This window comes from Magnolia sinica, chromosome 14 (genome assembly GCF_029962835.1).
Source record: "Magnolia sinica isolate HGM2019 chromosome 14, MsV1, whole genome shotgun sequence".
Classification (NCBI taxonomy): Eukaryota; Viridiplantae; Streptophyta; class Magnoliopsida; order Magnoliales; family Magnoliaceae; genus Magnolia; species Magnolia sinica.
Window position 1 is genome coordinate 71,872,576 of NC_080586.1, and position 23,270 is coordinate 71,895,845.

Genomic DNA, 23,270 nt, shown 5'->3' on the forward strand with positions numbered 1-23,270 from the left:
TTATGTGTGTCCCACTTGAATGAGGGGTCAGACGCATCCAAATTTCAGGTGGGCCCCACCAAGTTCCATTATATGTTTTAGGCATGCCTTCACATGATTTTAGATGGTATGGCCCACCTGAGTTCCATATACGGCTGATTTTTTGGATATCCCATAATTTAAAGGGGACCCATCAAATGCACGGTGTTGATGTTCGACATACATCATGGTGGGGCCCACCCAGCTCGACGTCATGGAACCATTTATATATATATATATATATATATATATATGTGTGTGTGTGTGTGTGTGTGTGTGTGTGTGTGCGCGCACTAGTTCGCACGGAACTTGTGTGAACTTTTTTGAGAACTCATCATACCTGATGTGACTCCAAAATCCGAACGGTCCACGTGAAGCAGCACATCATGAAACTCCCTTGGGCCCTTTTTTTTTTTTACTTTGATCCAAAACTTTGGTGAGCCATGAAAAATGAAAACAGTTTCCTCCCTTGATTTGCATTTCTCTTTGCTATGGCCCACCAAAATTTTATATCAGGGTGAAAATTTGTCCTTTGGGGTTTCATGGGATTCCAAATCACATGGACCGTTCAGATTAGACGCCCATGACACGTGTTCAAAGGTGCACACGTGCATAGGTGCACAAGTGAGCATGACACACTCTCTCTCTCTCTCTCTCTCTCTCTCTCTCTCTATATATATATATATATATAATCAAAATTATACGTGTGGAAGTGCACTCTTGCACCTACTCACGCATGAAAAATTTTGAATTATCACAGGACCCATCCGCAAATATTTTTTTAAAGCCTGTTTATTAATCGGGCTGGGCACGGGACACATCTTAAAGCCCAACGTATAAGGCTTTAAGGGCAATTTTTGTCAATATTCTTGCATGATTGGGCATGCCAAATGAATATTCTAGATCTTGCACAATAGAGGGTGGCCGAGCTTGAGCTGGACTTAGGCCCTAGCCATGCATAATAATCATGGGATGGGTTGGGCTTGGGCTTGTTTGCCTTGGCCCATCACGGGCCTGGGCTAGGGTTTTACTATGCAAACTGTGCTTGGGCCTGCTTGTCATGCCCATCATGATCAGAGCTAGATGATCCGGGGTTTACTTTGTGGGTTGCGTCGGGCCTATTCATCATGGCCTGTCATAGGCCTAGGTAGACTTCGGCCTAAGCTTTACTTTGAGAAATTGGGCTTGGACAAATGTCAGCTTGCCCCAATCATAGCCATTGTCGGCCTTATGGAAACAACTGAAAGATGTTCATATTTGTACAACATATAAAAAAAAATTAAAACTTGTAACAAATACCTAGATATACTCATTATAGATATTAAACCTAATTAGACGCTAGGTCGGAATCTTGCTTACCAATATCCACATTGATCACTCACTTGAGAGTCTAACTCCCACGCACATAGTAAAAGCTCTCAGTACATCTTAGGGCTTGTTTAGGAGCTTGTAAACTGAGGTAACACAAAGAATGAAGTTGGAGGTAAATGAATTGAGAGTAAGGTTACTCAGTTGTGTTTGGATAGGAGTAAATGAAATGCATTTGAAATCCAAACAATTTATTTGGACGAGAATAAAGTAAAGGAAATGGAATGCATTCGAAAATTTTCAATATATTTACAATGACATGTGTAATATCATCAGTCAACTTTACTATCTCAAATTTGTGTACATAAGTGATATTTAACAGAATGATTGTTATAAGCCTATTCAAATATATACTTTAACCAAAAGTGACAAATTTTCAAACCTAGGTGGGCCATAAATGTACGGATCACCTACAAGCAACTTGCCAACTTATTTTAATAGTCCATTTAGATGGCCAACCTTTGGACTGTTTGAATAATTCTATTGGGATAATTTTAGTGATATAGTCAATAATTAGACTATTTTAGCGTATTGTGAGCATGACATGTGTATGAAAGACATACATAGCGGCACATTTGTTTACATAGGCAGCTCTCCAAGGGTGCTCAAAAAGGCATTTCACCCAATTTCTTCCAAATCCTTATCTCTTGGGAAGATATCATTTACAAGCCCATTTTTTCTCATTTTATTTCATTTCCATGCTTACTCCCACCAAAATACACCTCAAATGCCATTTACCTCATAAGGAATTTTACATAGGCAGATCCAAATGGGGACTACACGAATGAATTGAACGCCCACCATTGGAAACTTTGTGGGGGCCACGGAAGTTCTGTATCAGGAATTTTTGTGTGCCAACAGTTTATGTGAGTGGTAATAACCCTGTGAACGGTTTGGATAGCCTGTAAACATCATGGTCGGCTCCAGTGGACTTTTACATCCCCACTGTTCCGTGTGGTGTGGCCCGGATCTGCCTGATCTTCAGATTCCTGTTCTATTGTGGTCTTGCAAAACTGATGAACGGAGTGGATTTGTGACAGGCATCTCTGTGGGCCCCACACAAAGACACAAAAGCCAGAATGCCAACGGCACTATGGACCAACCATGTAGTGTTTAATACACGCCGTCCATCCATTTTTCCAGATCATTTTAGGGCATGAGCCCAATCCAAATCTCAGGTGGACCACATTGTAGGAAACAGCGGTGATGAACACCCACCATTCAAATCTTCTTGTGGGCTACAAAAGTTTGGATCAAGCTGACATTTGTTTTTCCTTTTCATCCAAGTCCGTGTGACCTAATCAACAGGTTGGATGGAAAATAAACATTATGGTGGGCCTAAGAAGTTTTTGATGGTGGGGCGTTCAATAACCACTGTTTCCCATGGCGTGGTCCACCTGAGATTTGGCTCCATTTTTAGCTCATTCCGTAAAATGATCTGAAAAATAAAAAAGGATGGTGTACATAAAACAAATACATCATGGTGGGTCCCACAGAAAACTCTTGCATATTTTCCTAACACCTCGTCAGGTACCTTATCCGTTTGACGATAATTAGATTAGTGAGGTACCTTAATTAAAACTTAATTTAAAAATGTACCAGGATGTAAATACCATAATAATGAGGTATTATTTTGTAAAATTCCCTTCAAATTATACGGGCCCAGCTGATTGAAGGCCCAGTTTTATATGGCACGCACCAAATTTCTTCCAAATGAGTTGCTATGGTCCCAATTCCTAACCACTCCATCTTGCACCTATGGCCAGTAAGAATTACTTTCACAGAAATGAGCTCAGCTATAGGCCCCAAAAATCTATTGTACAATGATACCCGAATCCAAGAATTTGGATGGTCAGGATCATTAGATCAGTGAGATTATTTCTGGGGTATGCAACACCATTTTGGGCCCCAAAATGGCATGATACATTCTGCATCAAGGTTCTAATCAAACCATTGATCTGATGTGGGCCTGCTGAAATGCTACTATGAAGTGTACTTCATGGAATTACATTAAATGCACATGCAAACATCTCTATTTTAGAGGTGCTTTGATGCAGTGATCAGGACCACTGCAGTAGTGGGCCAACGCCTTAATGAATCACCCCAGATCAGTGTGATTGAGACTGCAGTAGCCATCCAAACACCAACCTGGAATGGGACGGTTTAAGTAAGGAGCACAGACCCACATTACCAACAAATCCCTAAATCATGTGGTTAGGAATGTTCCATCACTACAGTCTAGGCCAGTGATCCCATCCAAAAGTGGCCCATCAAATCAGCAATTTCCCACCATGTGTTCAGTACATGAACAGCCAGGCTGAAATAGAATTTTTATGAAGTCCACATCAAAGTAGCATTTCTCCAACAAAGAAATTACTCTTCTTTCTATGGCTCCCTTATGCCCCACCTGCAATAAATCATGACTGCATGATCGCTGAACAGGTGAGCATATTGCCATCATATGAAAAAAAGAATCAGCTGCCTACAGAGAGACTGTTGTACTAACAAGGAACATATGACGTTTATGACCCGACATTGCCAAGCCAGAAAAACAAGGGAAACTGTGAAACAGCCATGAAAAGTAGAAGGTAATGATGGATGGATGAATGCTTGTCATGGCTCCTCACCTCTGCGAACAGGACCCGTTTCACAGTCTTCACCAAGAACACAGCCATGCAAATGCACATCCATGGCATCATGAAGTAATACGCATAGCTCCAAAAGATCCAAGCAAGAACAGCTACCGACATTCCTGTAAAAGCATACCCTGCATATGCAATAATGTCCAGCAGTGGAGCTTCACCGCTCCCCAATGAATACAGTAGGACTTTGAGCAAGGCAACCTGCAAGAACCATCCGAGCAATCCCTTCGTGAACTGTAGGCTCAGAGCTTCTGGGCTAAACCTGCATTTACCACAGGAGATAAATATTAAAAGAAAAGGGAGGGATTAAAAAAATAAAATGTGATATGAAAAGGAAGCTTTTAGAGCTATGCGAATGGGATTCACTCGTTCGACTCACACCACAGGTCTAGGTGGGTCACATTTGTGAGATCCAGATCACCAACCATGTCCCAGAGTATATGCATGCAAGAAAACAAAATCAGGCTGGTCTTGCTCATCAAGTGGGCCAGATGTTCCTCAGGAAAAATGGGAGGTATTATATGGAGTGCTTGATTAGAATAGATGGTTTTATCATTTTGTTTTATTTGACCTAGATATTGTCTAGATGTGGCCCACCTGAAGATAATCTAAGCTGTTGATTTAGTGGGCACTGTCAAAATTTAACAAGGGATATATTGAATGGGTCCGACCAACTTGGGTATCTCCTGTCCATCAGGGGCCCACTGCAGCAATGGTTTAATTATCAAAAAGGTGGGCCCCACAGATAAACTTCAATAGGCCAAGAGAAATGCTCCCAATCGTATGTTTCTGAACAGAGTCAAGAGAGCTGCCCAATGGTCAACACCAAACAACATACATGGCCCACCTGATGAGCAGATAACCTGAATTCTAGGCTGGGAAACAAACATGGATGGGTCCATGTAATGAATGTCCTGTGGTTCACACATTCACCACATTGGCACATGTGGAGCAATGAGGAGCCCCATTTGCATATCTTGAACTTTTCTGTTGAATTGCAATCAAGTCTCACTTTCCAAGAAGTCCCAGTGAGAAGCCTGCAAGAACAACGTAGGTAACAAACGCCATGAGCGGGATGTACAGATCTGGAGCATTAATATCGTAAATTGGAGGTTTATAGGAGAGGCGGCCTCCCACTGGCTCGGTTATCCTTGTCCAGTGTCCCTGGACAAAATTAAAAAAAGAAAAGAAAAGAAAAGGAGATGCATCAGCTTCTCACTATAAAAGAGAGGTTATTGCTGGAAAAGCAGAGAACTTAAGCAGGATGCCTAACATTGCTAATCTATTTATAGGTGCTATTTTAGATTAGATGTACAAATTAAATATTTTGGGAACACTAATATAGTCCTATTTAACCATTAAATGTCGAGTTGAGTCAACTCAAGAGTCATTCTCGTCTTAGAGTTTGCAACAGACCATGCTGGATTTTAGAGTGAGTCGAGTTTTCTGGTTTTTGAAGTATGTTCAAGTGCCACATCTGCACCAAAGAAGTTTCAGTGGGCACATCATATGACTCCACAAAGCATGTTCATCATTACGTCATTGCAAAAAAATAATAAATAATAAATAAAAAGAAAAAAAATCAATGGGTCATTGAGAAAAAAAAGGAAAAAGAAAAAAGGAATAGAAAAGAAAAGGTCAGTTATTGCATACCCTGTGTAGGAATGGAAACAAGATCACCTTCAACTTGTTCCTCACATATTGGTCATTCACCTGAAAATAATACTGAGGATCGGAGAAGTATCTGCTGATCTGTTCACAAGATGACAATAAGGTTGATATGGTTGCACACCTGTGAGAATTCACTGCAGCAAACTATGAGCTACTCAAATGTTATTTCCTCTGCTTTTATCAATATCTGCATTAATAAAATCAGTAAGGGCCCGTTTGGCCGGGCGGATTGGAAGGGTTTGGAAGTTAAATCCCAGGATTGGCCGGCGTGCCAAACAGACTGGGTGACCTAATCCTGGGATATAGCAATCCCATGGATCTTAAGACAATCCACTGACAACACCATCATTACCTTTAAATCCCATCCAATCCACCCTAATCCATTCAAATTTGCCTGGGACGTGTTTGGTTTGAGGGATTGGAAGGGATGGGAAGGTTTAATCCCAGGATTGGCCAGGCGTGCCAAACAAACTCGATATAGCAATCCCGGTATATAGCAATCCCATGGATCTTAAGACAATCCACTGACAACACCATCATTACCTTGAAATCCATGCCATCCACCCTAATACCATTCAATCCCTTCCAATCCACCTGGCCAAATGGGCCCTAAGGGTCCGTTTGGACGCAAGTCTGCAAAAGGAAATTTTTTTTTTTTTTTTTATGTGTACTAACTTTATGTTGGTTGATTTTTTTGGAAATCAATCGGATTGGTTGTCAATGAGTGGTCTTTTTAGCGTCGATTTCAACTAGTGAGGGCGGCATTAAATGGGGTCTGTGAAGGTGCATCCAAACAAACAAAACGGGAAGGGGTTTGGTTTAAAATGGTGTTTCAATGTCAAACACCCCCTTCGAGGGTGCATCCAAACAGGCCCAAAAAAAGTTTTTGGTCTCAACCTTATAGGGGTAGTTTGGTCATAGCAACTTTTTTTCCCTGTTATTTCATTAATTGCAGCGACCAGATTGCCCTTATGGAGGTGGCACTAACAATTTTAGAGGGTGGACATAACAATTCCTGATATTTATATAGGGCATGCGTGTGAATGTGCTTAATACATAACATACATTGCTTTGCACGTACTCAGAACTCGATCCTAGTATTTTCTCTCCATATGCACCTAGCCCACCTCGGATGAGTCCCGACCCAGTTCCACTGAATGTATTTCCAAATGGGTTCGGTTGGGGGTTCAAGGAGGGTACCTGCGCCCCAACCTGGCTTCCCGGATTATCAAACATCGCTGTAAGATGAGAGAAAAAAAGAAAAGAAAAGAAAAAGAAAGCACACACATCCATTAGTTTGGTTGGTACTTGGTATCAGTTGAAGCGGAATGGGAAAATTGAGCAGACAACCATATTCTCTTATTTGAGGATAATCGCAACGTCAGATGAGCAATGGTTATGGTAAGGAAAGAAAAGGCAAAAAAAAAAAAAAATCGTATATGGCGTTCGAACAAGACAGGTTTTACCTGTTATTGCCAATGGCCCTTCAGGTGGTCATGTGGGAAAAAGCCGCAGAACAAATCAAATACATGGAAACAGCCAAAACTTTATAATAATAAAAAAAAACATTTTAACACATTTTTTTTTTTTTTTTTTTGAAGGATGACAACTTTATTCATCATTGCAAGATTCCGAATTCCCCCTGATGACGAGCCAAATCGAGTGATGGCATTAGTAAAGAAGTTCTTGGATCATTTTGAAAATAGAGAAAATGCTCAGAAATTTTACCCCAAAAGCCCAAAAGCCCCTTGAGATTCAGGAATAACCCCTTCCAACACTCCCCGGAATCTGCCGGCTAAAATTTTAACCAACATTTTATATGAGCTTCTGATGAGGTTAATCGGCCTATGATATTTAAGGCTTTTAGCCCCTTTCACCTTAGGAATAATAGTGATGAAAGACACCCCAATTCATGAGGCAGTCAATCTTCATTGAAGAACTCCTTTAAACGCAACCACATCATCCCGAATGATACTGGGGGAATCTTGGAATCGTCTCCTCTACTCTTGTCCAAGCACAAAGGTTGGCAACATGATAGGCGCTCTAAATAATTGATTAGGCTTTTTCAAATATAATAAATATGGACTATTCAATTCCCATCCATTGATGTGATAACTCGGATCATTAGACTGAAGTGATTTTTTTGGAAGGATGGGTAATCAAAGGTGGGCCTCACATGATGTATGGATTGTTTGCTTCCTAATAGGTCATTGGATGGTTAGGATGATGCAATCAAAGTGACTTTTTAGGAGGAATGAGCCCCACATGATGGATCGCCTAGACCAATGATTAGACCTTTTCTAATATAATAAAAATGATCTTTTATTTCTCAGCCACCCATCAAACATTTAGCATCAACATATGAGATTGAATTTTGGGAGGGCAATCAAAAGCAGGCCCCACATGATATAAATCATTGAGTCTTTTATTATATAGATATGGATCTTCAATTTCTTAATCGTGGATCTGATGGTTAAGATGATGCAATCAAAGTGACTTTTCAAGAGGGGGTGGACAATTGAAGGTGCCCAAACATGATGGATAGTCCAGATCATCAAGCCTTTGGCATAATCAATATGGACTTTCTATTTTCATAGTCACTAGTGGGTTATGATAATTTAATCAAATTCGCTTCCAAAAGGCATGTACAATAAAAGGTGCACCACATAATAAAAGTCTAATAAATGATCGTACCTTCTCTAATATAATCAACATGAACCATCCATCTTCCTAACAATCGATCAAATAGGTAATCAAAGGTAAGATTGTAGTAAAATATAATAATACAATATATTTCATAAATAAACTCAAATGACCAAAAGAAGAAAGCTTCTAAAAGAGATTGTAGGAAAAATACTCCATAGCTAAAAGCAAGCCTTGTTAAAGAATTGCACCATTCCTTAATCATATTAGAGAGGGAGAGAGATATTCAAGAAGTATAAAATACAAGCAAGAGATTTCCTTGAAAAGCAAAGCAAACAAACATCATGCAAAACTGAGATCATTTGCAATCCAAAAAACAAAAACAATTTAAAGAACACAGCAAGCTTTTCGAGATATGATGTACCGTAATTGTGAAGAGGCTTGAAGAGGGTCTTTTAGTTGTGAGCAGCAAATCAATTTCAAGGATGATAGAGGAAGGACTGCAACAACAACAAAATTTAATAAACAACTTTTAATATGATGTAAATTTATAGTAATAAACAATATAATTACTAATAATAGATAGAATTCACTCCTTAAGAACTACAATTAGGGATCAAACTTTCCTCAACAAAGAAAGACATTAGCAGTTAACATCTCCAATCATCATTCTACCAAAGTCAAAGTTCTAACTATTGTTTCTATCTTTTCTAAAGCCAAATTGCAGTAACCTCCTCCTCCTCCTACTACTTCTAAAGGGGCATGTTTGCATACAAGGTGATGCCGATCAAGTTGGACAGGATGGTATCATTTTGAGCAGGAGATGAAAGGGAACATATTGGGGGATGACACCCTTCCAAGATCTTTCATGCTTACGCTTGGGAAGTTTTTGATAACCAAACACCCTATATTTTTGGGTTTCAATCCTAATGGATAAATATCATTAATACACTTCCGGATTTCTAAATATACCAATAACTAAATTTAATTCAATCATTATATGTTTCTTGATCTTTTAATGCAATTGAGCTCGAGGATCAATTAAATTGAGGATTGCATTTCTTCCGGACACATCTCCATTTTGCTAAATGTAGAACCTAAACGCTAGGCAAGGCAGTCCTCTCCCATCCTCTCTTCTCAATTTAGCAAGAGGCTTAGGTAACCTTTTTTTTTTTTTTTTTTTTTTTTGAACAATGATGAAATTTCATTAAAACTAAAAAAGGTACATAAACGCGAGACAATTCCATAGTGATCCTCTCATCAATAGATCAAAAGAAAAACCAACAAATGCTTGTACAGAACAAACAATAAAACACAAACTGACATATACAAGAAAGAAAAATCTGAAAAACAATCCCAAAAATTTATTACACAACACCTCTTCCACTCCAATCCCTTAAGATTTCCTAAAAAGAAGTGAATTTCATTCATAGCAATGCGATCCTCTCCCATCCTTCCTCTTCTCAATTTAGCAAGAGGCTTAGGTAACCTTTTTTTCTTCTCCATGGGCATTTCTGGCCCTCCGGGTGTTATACATAACAGCCAGTCTAGTCCATGGCCCCACTTCTGCTAACTGAAAACTCAAAAGAATGTCCACAATTCAAATTGCATGCAAACATCGCCTTAAAAAATTAATTGAGTTGAAATTCAATTGCTTATTAAATTCATTGGGTATCTCTTTGGAGATGTAACTGAAAATCTGTGAGTTCTCCAATTTGCCTTTCCCATCATCAAAGCAAAGAAAACTTATAATAAACTATCATTTTTTTGCTTAAGTTATCAATGAATCCATCTCAACAAATGTCACATACATGCTTGAGGGTCCAAATCTATCCAAATCTGCAAGATTGGACATGGATGGACGAGGACAAAACTCGCACTGACAGGACAGTACTAACCATTCAACTACAAGATTTTAAAAACTAAAGGCCAGTATCAGTTTCCCTTTCCCATGATTAGAACAGAGAAAACAAAGAATGCTCTCTCTCTCTCTCATCAATGAATCTAATCTCATTACCATTCAATTTTTAACATTCGAACAAGTCCGAGTCTGTGAGACTCGACCCGAGTTCGCATGTGTGCATGTGTGTGTGTGAGTATGAATCTCGTTCATCTTGGTCCCGCGATCCAACCGATTGAATTCCGATGACCCACGACCTTCGGATAGTGTTTGCAGTCAACCTTGAGTTCGATCACATAGACCCGACTCGGATTGACCCAAGAACTATGCCATTGCGACCGCATCGTCGCCGCGTCTCATGTAAATCCGACGTGTCCATCAAAAGATGTAGGCCAATCAATTTTTGGACCCTTGATTATGATGTGGGCCCCATCTTATCCTTGTTGCACATTCTCCCATGTAGGCCCACTCTAGTATTCCTCATTCCCCATGTAAGCTACAAGCTAACCTATAGCCACCCTAGTCTAGCATGATGTCATCCCTACCTAACCTAGAGCATGCCTTACTGGTCATGATTGCTAGCATGCTCCCATCCTCCCAAAAAACTAATCATTCCATTCTTAGCTACCATTTCTTCCTCTCTTCTCCTTCTTTTCTCTCATTCTCTTCTCTAAGCTCCTTGGATGTCCATGAGAGAGAGCTACCCAAAAACCCTCCAAATCTAACCCTTCAAATCCCATCTTAGCCATTAAAACCTCTCCTATGTTGCAATAGATCTCTAGTGTGGAGAAAGGAGATGAAGTCTTGAGGTGGGTGATTCATAGGATTAGTCTCTTTCCTTTTTTCTTGCATGAACCTTTTTCATTTGATTGGGAGTATGTAGGACCCACCAATCAATGGTGGAGGTCCTACATAACTCCATGAGGGTAGCTAACAACCCACTTTATGCATGCATGATTGTCATGATGGGGCCATTCTCCATGGAACCCATCATGAGATTTTCCTTTGATTTATAGGTTTGTAGGTCATCTAGACCCTAGATCCATAGTGGGGTTGGTATTCCCACCTCAGATTTCTAAATTTGTAAAGGCCCATGCTTGCATGGGACCCATGATCATGTAAATGTGGTTGTGATTGTTGTCGAGGACTCATTGTGGCAGAGTCCTCCCTAAGGCCGTGATTCTCTCTCTCTCTCTCTCTCTCTCTCTCTCTCTCTCTCTCTCCCTCTTTTGTCCCTGATGTATGTGGCCCACCTGATGTGTCCCTAAATTCCAAACCGTCCAGATTTTTGGGACATCCAGGCCCACCTGCTGGACGTCCAGGCCCATCCTATTTGCATGGGTTGGATGGCCACTAAGGCCTGATTTCTTGGTTGATCTTGTAAGGGGCTTGGGTTTGGAGTATATGTGGCCCATCTAGGTGGACCTCACTTTGTTGAATCCAAGCTTTAAACCCTCCATTTATTTTGCAAAGGGCTGGAAATGGACAGCAACATGTTGCTGTCCAGATTTTAGGCCCATTGATGTATGGTTTTGTATGTTGTTGCAAGGCTTGTTTACATGCCTTTCTTCTAGATTTTTTTTAAGTATTCTCTGAGGTGTGGACCCCACCTTAATGTAGGATGGAGCCCACACCATCCACCCTTGATTTGAGCTCCATGGAGTGGGTCCAAAGGGCTAGACAGTCCAAATTTTCTGGACTGTTCAGCAATCCTGCATGCGAAAAATACTCATATATCAGCTTAGTTTGGGGATAGTGGGCCACTCTGGTGGACCTCATTTGTTATCCATATATGGGTGCATGCAATCCACCCATTTCCCCTTTGATTTAGCAGGCTGGGCCCACCCCATTGGGTGTGCAAGATGTGACCAGCAATTTTTTTTTTAGCAGCAGAATTTTATTTACAACCCTGCTGTCCATAAATTGCAGGAGTTAAATAAAATATTTTTACTATTCCAAAAATTCTAAATTTTTGTAGAGAGGTGTTCCACCCATGGTAGGACCCACCTACACAATTTCAGGGCCCTGGGATCCCATTTGGGCATCCAAAAGTGTGGGCCAATATACTGGACTGCTAGAATTTTCTGATATGCAGTCCAGCAGCATAGTCTCATAAAAAATAAAAATTTAAAAATACTTTCTAAGAAAGTGGGCCATATTTCTGTGTCCCAAATTATTTTAGGCTTGATGAGAGACCTTGGATCTAAATTTCAGGGATTTTGGAGGCCTAGAACCCACCCATTGGATGGCTCAAATTCAGGACAGTTATATTCCAGCAATATTTCATCCTATATAGATTGTGTTCTTTAAATTAATTAAAATACTTCTGAGTATCCTAAAATTATGAAATTTTGTAAAGATGTGTTCTACCTATGGTGGGACCCACTTCCAAATTTTTGCATCCAATGGACCCCTGTGCACACCGTGGCAAGGGCCGGACTGGCCCACCACGTTGGGACATCCATGTCAGTCCAATTTTCTGGACAGACTATTTTATTTAAATTAATTAAAATACTTAGGAATATCTAAAAATTTTGAAATTTGGTGGGGTTATAGCCCACCTATGGAAGTATCACCCTGCAAAATTTCAGACTCACTGGACATTCGAGATGACTATGGTGAGGCCTGCAAATCTAAGTCAGTTTTGGGCCAAATACCCAGGCCCGTAGGACTACCCACTATGGGACGCCCCTACCTTGGGCTATTGCTAGGCCTGTATTCCAGCAGCATAGCCCACTCCTAGTGTGTGTTGTGTATTCCCCTCTCATCTGGTGGGGCCCATAGTGATGTGTGCGGGTCATCAGAAAATAAATACTATAAATTAATTTATTTGCTGGACTCCAACCAACCTAGAAAGTGGGTGGGCTAAAAATTCAACAATGGGCTCAATGTTACCACCTCACAAATGTCTGTTTTGGGGCAGCATGGCCCACTAGATTTGAGGAGGATTTAAGTCAGTTATCTTACCATTTTAATTTTATTTTTGGGCTTAATTAGCGCATGATTAAAGGCCCATTTCAATTAAATTTTTCTTGGGCTAGTCTTCTAGTTAATTAATGGGCCTTATAGCCTTGGTTGGGCTGGAACTTTTGATAGGCCCGTTGGACCTTTGGGTCCTATATTTACCATGCCATTATAATGGGTCTTATGGGCCAAATACTCAAGTAGTTGGGCCCTTGCTTGCCCACTATAATAAATCCATACTTGGGCTGAGATGCGAGGCCCAACTTACTTGTGTTAAATATAAGAATTTCTCATATATTAGGATAATGGGCTGCCCATTAGGCCCACCACAATGAGTGAACCCATAATCCTTATGGTTGGGCTCAAACCTCACTTGAGGGCCCACTATATGACCTATGATTTGGGCTTGGAGTATGACCCATTAGACTATACATTGCTTACGCCTTAGATCTCTCATCATATGCGTAGTGTGCTACCTTTTGGGACCCAGTTGAGGTTGGATGCCCTCCTTGGTGGCCCTAAGGTAGGCCCATAGAGGCCCTTATAGGTGGTTGAAGGCCCACCTTAGGCCTGGCTAGGACCGTTCCTCTTTAGGATCATGACTCTCTCTTAGTTTGTGGGTCTTCCCAAAGTACTGGGCCCCCACTAGAAGACTCCTTCTCGTTAGAACACCTGTCTATGTGTCTAGACCTTGACCCTCCTTAGGACGGATGATTCCATATTCCATAGGTAGCATACTTACATTTTTGTGAGTTATATGCATCATCTACATGAATTGATTGCATTGTGTGGTGGTAATTGAGGGATACAGTTTCTCCCATTGTGCACATTGAGTGTCTGCAGCTTGTGCATGGTCTGTATGTGTAACTCATGCATTGGCATCGCATTTCATGGTGATACCGCCCTTGCTTCATCAGGGCCTTGCCTCCACAGGGACATTCATGGATGGTCGTATATGTGGACACCGAAAATATTACTTGAGCATACCGGGTGCATAGGATGCCCATGGGTGAAATTTCTAAAACTTTCATGGTACCAATGGAATGCCCCAACACCGTAACCGAGTGGAAACTATAAGTGCAGGAGAGTCCTATACCGTTAGGCCGCGACTCCCACTGTCGTATAGTCGGTTGGATAGGAGTGTGGCCTTACCTACCTGGTGTGAGGAGGCGTTGTTAGGCTGAGTCTGACCAGCTCGTAAATGGATCCGCTATTGTTAGGCCTTGTTGGTGATTGAATGTCCACAAGCGGGTAGTGAGGTCTCTTAAGCTCGTTTGGCTGTGCGGGGTCAGTAGAGCGGCAGTCATTTAGCAGTGTAATAGACCCCAGTGATTTCCTTATGATTAGAAATATACTTAATATGTGGTTTAGATATAAGCACTAGCATTACTTGCATCACATTAGCATTGGCCGTATAAGCCCTTCATGCATTGCCTTGGTATGGCGCCCAGTACTCATTGCATGGTATTCATAATAAGCCTTGGTAAAGCTAGTGATATTCTCATTGAGCATGTTTCTCTCCTTGTACCTCCTACTATTCTTCTATGCATAATTATCACACACTTACACCACCTTCTAAGCTTCTATAAGCTTATGCACGATTAATGCGTGCAAGAAACTCTAGGCAGGCGACGTAACAGCAGAGCATGGAGTAGAGTTGAGCTTGAGGACTCCAGTGTTGTTAACTTTTCTCTCTTTTTTTCTTTTACCTTACGTGTGTTCTTTTGAACCTGATGTAAACTTGTAAAAGTTCAAATTCTTAGTGAATTTTGTGATGTGTATCATTTGTTATTTCCAGATGTACTTGCTGTGATATTGGGTATGCTCGCATCGAAAATGATTATACTGTTATGAAAATCTTCCTTGTATAATCCTAGGATCGGAACCTATCTCAGGAGCCGAGAATGGGGTACTACAGAGGCTGTTGCAGCCAGAACCGGCCATCAGGTTCCTTATGAGTCCGGTTACCGAGTCTGGGGTGTGACATAACCGACTTCGATTCAGTTGGACTCGATTGGTTCAACTCCCCTAAGTTCATCAAGTCAGGCCGATACACCCCTAACTCAGGTGAGTAAACTAGAAGATTTTAAAAGCTAAATGTTGTCTCTCACATCAATGAATCTAATCACATTCCCATTCTCATTTAATTTTTAAGATTCATGTAAGTCCGAACCGATTTGGATTCGGTCGGACTCAATTAATTGAACTTCCCTTAATTGGCCGAGTCAGGCTGATATACCCCTGACCCAGGCGAGTCAAGACTCGACTCATAACTGGATAAGTCCGTCCGAGCCGCTGAGTGACCATGTGTGCCCCACATCCCAACTAATGATTCTGCATAATTAACCATGAACAGTCCATAGCCCAAACCTTACACTGATCTGACAATCCTAATCCTTCAAAATGAGTTTTTTATTTTTATTTTTATTTTTCTTTTAAAGAAAACACTGACGAGCAAGCGAACTTTGACCGATATAAATGTTTATTATATCACTAGTAGATATATTAATATACTAGTGATATAATAAATTAATTAAAGACAACCGATATAATTTTTACACAATTATATTCTATCAATTTACCTATAATGTATAAAATCAGGAATCATATGCTTATATTTATATGATCCCCGAAATATAATTAAATGTATAGATTTACTAGCACATTATATAGTATGATGATATATAATTAAGATAATCCAGTAATTTATATTATGATTATCATCTAATAATAATACTATTAACCAAATCAACGTGATTTTATATCTTTAGTTCACAATAGTATATATTGTGTTATATTATCACATCATAACTCTAACTTACAATTTGATATATAATTTAAATATATAGAAAAATCAGACATCATTAATAAACTATGGGTTATGTATAATATTATTTTTCAATTTAATCAAAGAATATATAAGTTAAATATTATATTTTAACGTTTGAAATTTAAGTTAAATATTATAATTTTAAATCAATGTCTAGTAAATATCATTAAAGATGTGTATATTATTATAATATACACATCTTTAATATTGTTTACTACAAATTACATATACCATTATATTTATATCAAGTATACAATTATCAATATATAATAATCGGTAATTATGTGATTAACCGTGATATATAATTATTTTTTATATATAATAGTATAATATTGATAATTGTAAACTTGATATAAATTTACAATTATCAATGCATATATTAACCAATAGCTATTAAATATGCATGGTTATATTACATCAATATTCCCTTTAATATTAATATATTATTGTCATATTATTGGTATATCTATACCGCAATTAAATCGATCATACACTTTTACATATTTGATACGTAAAAGTTTATATATCATATTAATTAATATCTCTTATGTTAATAACGGGTACATATGTGATACCATTATTTAATACTATTGATAAGTCATATGACTCCATAAATCGGTATCAATTTACAAAAATCATGATTTAATATTTTATACCAAGACTTAAATTAATTAAATCTTGGCCTTCTGATCGTCCATAGGAAATAACTATGGACGATCAGTAATGATATATTATAATATCAGTTATATTAATAGTGTGGTATGTATTAATTTTGTAAATATAATATCAACCATCATACTATAAGAGAACTTATTAAATTTACACGTGGTCAACCATAATTATAATAGAAATCACATTACTATATAATCTCATTATACGTTAATCAAACCAATCTCATTTTTTAATACTGATGATTGATTGATCAAACATGACCTTAAAAACTCATTTATATTATTATAAGAGTTGATTATTAATTTTAAAATTGTGGTATTACATTGATTATAATATACAGAAATCACTTCTCTATTTTAATTGATATTTTGGTATGTAATGTGATTTCTATTATAATTATGGTATGTAATACAGAAATCACTTCTCTATTATAATAGAAGTCACATTGCTATATAATCTCATTATACGTTAATGAAACTAACTTCATTTTTTAATACTGATGATTGATTGATCAAACATAATCTTAAAAACTCATTTATATTATTATAAGAGTTGATTATTAATTTTAAAATTATGGTATTATATTAATTATAATATACAGAAATCACTTCTCTATTTTAATTGATATTTTGGTATGTCATTAACATGTACTTTAACTGATATAGTGACAGAAATTTATATAAAAAAATTTATTTGGTATACCGTTCACAATCATGAAGTAATTTTTACACTTTCAATCCACACTAATAAATCATTAACTATTTGTAAATATACCGTTGTTAGAAAACTTAATTTTAAGGTTACCCTATAATTTTATAGGATAACCTCACTATTTATAATTGTCATGATTTAGAAGATGTAAATACCATACGACAATTTATATATTTACGCATTGGATGATTAAATTTGATATTATATAAGGCGGTTGTAATACACCGTCTCATCTAATAAATTATCATAGATTTTAATGTGGTATATACGATTCAAACAATATACTTAGTATAATCTTGTTTTATATTTAATTGAAAATTATAAATTTATATATTATATAAGTAATAAGATTTGTATAGAATGATAAAGATTTGGTATAACTATTTGTTTATTAGGTATATAAGTTTATACGTTATATATTATATTTGTGATAATAATTTTAACGATATATTATATATGATATTTATAATTTTATAAAAATCATATATATTTATACACGTTTTGGTATAATAGTTTAATACTATTCAAACCATTGTACCAAAACATGTATAAATATATATTAAATAAATATAAAAAAATTAAATTTATTAGAATGTATGTAAATTACTATAGTAATGATGATATGGGTAAATATAAAATTAGATCGTAATGACAAATAATCTGACTAAATCATAATATTTAATATATTATAATTACAATATAATCACAGATACTCGACAAATTAATTATTGATATTATTTGTATATTTATATTATACAAATAATTTATAGATGTAAATCTAATATTTGTAATCATTAAATAATTGTGTTATATATATCATTATTAAACTGAATGGTGTAACAATATATGATTGGTTTCTCGAGTATCTGTGGTTATATTGGCATGATAAATTCTTTATATTATTACACCTTAATGGCATAACTTAAATATCTAACAATTATTATAAATATTTAAAATGTTTGATTGATTATATGCCGTATTATCTATGAATATACATATAATAGGTGATTTATCACAATTAATATATAAGACCATCATATTTATCTATCTTTATAATAAGTACTATTACCATGAAATAATTTATACTAATAATATTATAGATTTATCATTAAATATAAAATATCTAAATATTTTGTATAGATATATGAGTTTTATTAGACTATTATATTAAACTTAAATATGTGATATGATTTAATATATCTTTACATCACAACTATTTAAAATTGTTTAGTTATAACTCACATTACGAGTAGTCAAACCTATCTATTATAACTTCAAACACCCATGATATCAACACATTAATATCTGATGAGGTATATTTAAGTGATACATATAAATAGTTTACCACACTAAATTTAAATATTCATACACCACTCTATCCATTATTTCTACATGATATATATTTTAGGATATATACATCTATATAAATTTCAATATACATACATAATTAATTGATGTATAAATATTGAAATTTAGTATGGTGATAAATCCGTAATATATTAGATGTATATATATTTAAATTTTATAATAGTCACAACCATTATGATGATTTTAATATTATAATTATAAGCCTTATATAATTTATAAAATATGAATCATCTACTGATCATTATTAACATGATAAATTTATATTAAAATATTTTAGTTAGACGGATTATATATAATTACTAACTCCAACGGTATGTAGATTTTAATATGTTATAATTTGATAACGGTGTATAACACTCATGAACAATACGGATCATACAACCTTTTTATTGTGGTATAGGTTGAGCCTTACGTATAAATCCGGTATGATCCGTGGTGAGGTATAACACACATGTGAGGTTTATCATACAATTGCTATAATATCCATATTACGAAATATTAATCTAATTTAATAATATATTATATGTGTTTAAAATATATATATCACTTTTATATAACAAGTATTATAATCTACTTATAATACTTGTTATAGATATTATAATAATCTTATAAGATTATTATATCTCATTTTCACTAAATTTAATAGTATATGAATGTTATATCCCTAAATTATAATTATTAGTATATATCCCGGATGTAATTATATATCACAGTTGTAATATATAATTACATCCGGAATATATATTAATATATATTCCGGATGGATATATAACACATGCGTACAACCGTACAAAAACTGATTTAATATAGTAAGATTATAGAATGCCCATTCCATATTTATGATCTTATTATATTTGTTATGGAAAATTTATATATGATTTATTACGTCCATTAAGTATATAAAAATATTATTATATATTTATATGTGACCTTACTATAATAATGCCACGTGTTATTGTATCAAATATATCCATGCACATCTACTCCTTCCGCATGGATATATTATGACTATTAATATATTATATAGTTATATGTGATAAAAGATACGATTATAATCGTATGTATTATATAAAATTAGATAATTATATCATCAATTTTGTATAAATAGACATATCATAATAAATTATAATAAAATGTTATAATGTATTATAAATTATAACATTTATTAGTTAAATGTTATTATATACATTACATACTAATATATAATATGTTATAACACATACATACCAATATTTAATATAAGTATGAATGTGTTATACTAGTGATTATAACACAATTTAATATAACAAGTAACATATAGTATGTACATATATTATATATTACTTGTTATATTATATAATAAATTTTAATAATATGTTCGATCGGAGATTTCGATATTAGTATATGTAAATGATATAATATATATCATTTATATATACTTAAATATCGAAATATTATTATAACTATGTGTTTAATTAATGATTACATCAATTAAATATACTAATTAAGCACAAAATATAATAAACATAAACATTATATTTACGTTTTTAAAATCATAGTTATAAATGATCTTATAAATTTAATACAAGATAAATCAGATAAATGAGGTTATTGTATTAAATTTATAATTGTCATGAATTAAATTAAAGTTATCACTATTATATATATCATATAATAGTGATATTACTAATACTTTATAATATAATATTTGTACTTTTATATAATAATAAAATATTATTATTATTATATATAAGTACAAATATTTTATTATAATTTATTATAATACATATATTTATAAAAAAATGATGGTATAACTATCTAATTTTATGTAATACATACGATTATAACTGTATCTTGTATCATTTATAACTATATAATATATTTATAAGAATAATTGATAATTTTAGTGGTGGTATATATAGTACAAGTTATAAATAATGGATGAGTTATATGCAATATAGTTATAAAATAGACTAAGCTACCACAAATATATAATTATATACTATAAGAGTATCATATCATATATGTACCAATTATTATGTGATAGTGTACATATAGTATATGCCTATTTTATAACACCTTAATCAAATCTTATTATTATTAATACAGAAATCACAGTTCCTTAAATCAACTAAAAGTACATGAAAATTAAATCATGCCAATTAAATCATATCAATATGTATTTTGCATATATATAGTATTGAGTACTATTAGTATAATATACTTAATATATAATGAGTTCATGTATGTTATTAATACATACATGAACTTATTATAGAGATTTTTAAATATTTAATTGCTATATAATTAGTAACGGTATAGGAAGGATGAATGTTGAGATATAACATAATAACATTACTAGAGGTTTATAATTATTGTGTATATACCGGTTGTTTATATTGTTAATTATTTATATAATTTATTATATGTGTATTACATTATTATCCTTAATTATAATGATTACACGTGTAATTTTGGCTCATATAAATATCTGGTATATAACAATGTTTGATACATAAGATTATATTTTCTATCAATAAATATCCGGATGATATAATATAGCATGTGGTTGTATCATAAAAATTATATAATATTTTACATACTATACTGGGTATTTATCAATATTAATTAGAGATGTATTATATATAGTAAGAAATTTATATAAAGATAAATTGTGATGGGATAATAGCCATAATCGCCACATATCAAATTTATATGGTATGATTAATATATGGATTAAGATATAATAGTATATCAAACATATTGATTATATATGTGATTAAATAATCACAAATTATATTAAGTAACCCAACGTGTCTGTATATTTTGTAATTATTGGTGTATCTGATATTTATATCAGATACACCAATAATTACAATATATCATATGATATATAATTATATCATTATGATAAATTATATCTAAATACGTGTGATATAATTAACACTTACAAATCCGGTATTATATATATACAATACTATATAATTTATAGAGTATAATATCTTACAAACCTATCACTAAATAAATAAATTAGTATAGTATCTATATAAACAATTATGATGGTTATATAAAATACACTATTATCTATATGATGTTATAACATAACGTAACAATATTTAAAATCATTATACATATTTTAATTATTATAGTATAGTTTTAAATCTCTATTTTTAAGTAGAATTTTTTACAGATAATATCTTATAACAAAATTGGTTTATAACGAGAATTTTAAATCATCTTCAATAACTAGAGATTTATATATATATATATAATCCATGTATATTATAATATTCATACAAGTCCGAGTCGACTTGCATTCAGTCGGACCCAATTCATTCAACTCCCCTTAATTGGCCGAGTCAAGCCGATATATCCCTGACTCAGGCGAGTCAAGACTCAACTCATAATTGGATAAGTCCATCCGAGCCGCCGAGTGACCATGTGTGCCCCACATCCTAACCAATGATCCTGCACAGTCCACAGCCCAAACCTTACACTAATTTGATAATCCTAACCCTTCAAAATGAGTTTTTATTTTTATTTTTATTTTTCTTTTAAAGAAAATACTGACCGGCAAGCGAACTTTGGCCGATCACTCACTCACCTTCCTCAAAATTCTAAACGAATGGTCAGGACCGTCCAACCCATGTGATTTTTGGCCTTTGGCCCATCCAATGAGGCACCTGTCAAATGATCGGCATCGATCTCGTACACGAGCCCCATACATGAACATATATATAAACATGGCATAGTTTTTCTATAATAAGAGATCTAGAAAACCATAAAGCAAGCTCTTTAAGAACACAGATCTGTGAAAAACAGGAATCTACAGTAAAACGAAAGAAATCTCCAAACCAGCTATAAAAGAAATCGAGCACCGATCGTAAAAAAAAACCTTAAGATAGAGACAGACCTGCGGAGCTTTGGTAAGGCATAATGGATAGAAAATGAAATGAGAAAATGATAGACATTTCAAAACCTTTCATAACAGAAACACCTATTCGTAAGGGAGTAGATTACGTGCGGTCTCAGCCATATCCAAAATGGTGCTGCCCTTACCGTGGGGCCTACCTTGATGATTTATTCCATATGTATACCGTACATTCGTTTTTCCATATTATTTTTAGAGCATGAGCTCAAAAACTAAGTACATCTAATTCTCAAGTGGACCATATTATAAGAAGTATTGGTGGTTGAAAGCTCAACCATTAAAAAGTTTCAGGGCCCACTGTAATGTTTATTTTCCATCGAACCTGTTAATAAGGTCACGTAAATCTGTACGAAGAGAAAAAATAAATATTACCGTGATCCAACACTTTTGTGATCCATTAATGGATAATCATCACTATTTTCTATAGTATGGTCTACCTAAGAACCTGATGTGCTTTATTGTTTGAGATTATATTCTAGAAAAATCTGAAAAAACAGATGGACGGTGTGGATATAGAATATATCCATCAAGAAGGACCTCACAGTAAGGGTCGTACTGTGTTGGGTGGGGTTG

General features: G+C 34.8%; 1 protein-coding gene across 4 annotated transcripts; it reads right to left on the minus strand.

Moving 5' to 3' along the window:
* Positions 1-3,843: 3,843 nt before the first annotated feature.
* On the minus strand, positions 3,844-22,737 carry LOC131226141 (uncharacterized). 4 transcript variants are annotated; one of them, XM_058221852.1, is made up of 6 exons: positions 22,680-22,737; positions 8,767-8,842; positions 6,765-6,937; positions 5,682-5,843; positions 5,041-5,192; positions 3,844-4,290 (listed from the first exon to the last, which is right to left on the minus strand). In XM_058221852.1, exons 3-6 carry the CDS (start codon positions 6,933-6,935, stop codon positions 3,909-3,911), a joined length of 867 nt encoding a protein of 288 aa, XP_058077835.1. In that variant the 5' UTR covers positions 6,936-6,937; positions 8,767-8,842; positions 22,680-22,737; the 3' UTR covers positions 3,844-3,908. The 4 variants fall into 4 exon arrangements, with proteins under 4 accessions (XP_058077835.1, XP_058077836.1, XP_058077837.1 ...); XM_058221853.1 differs by lacking the exon at positions 22,680-22,737 and adding an exon at positions 22,338-22,576; XM_058221854.1 differs by lacking the exon at positions 22,680-22,737 and having other exon boundaries at positions 5,682-5,780; positions 8,767-9,953.
* Between the last annotated feature and the right edge of the window lie 533 nt (positions 22,738-23,270).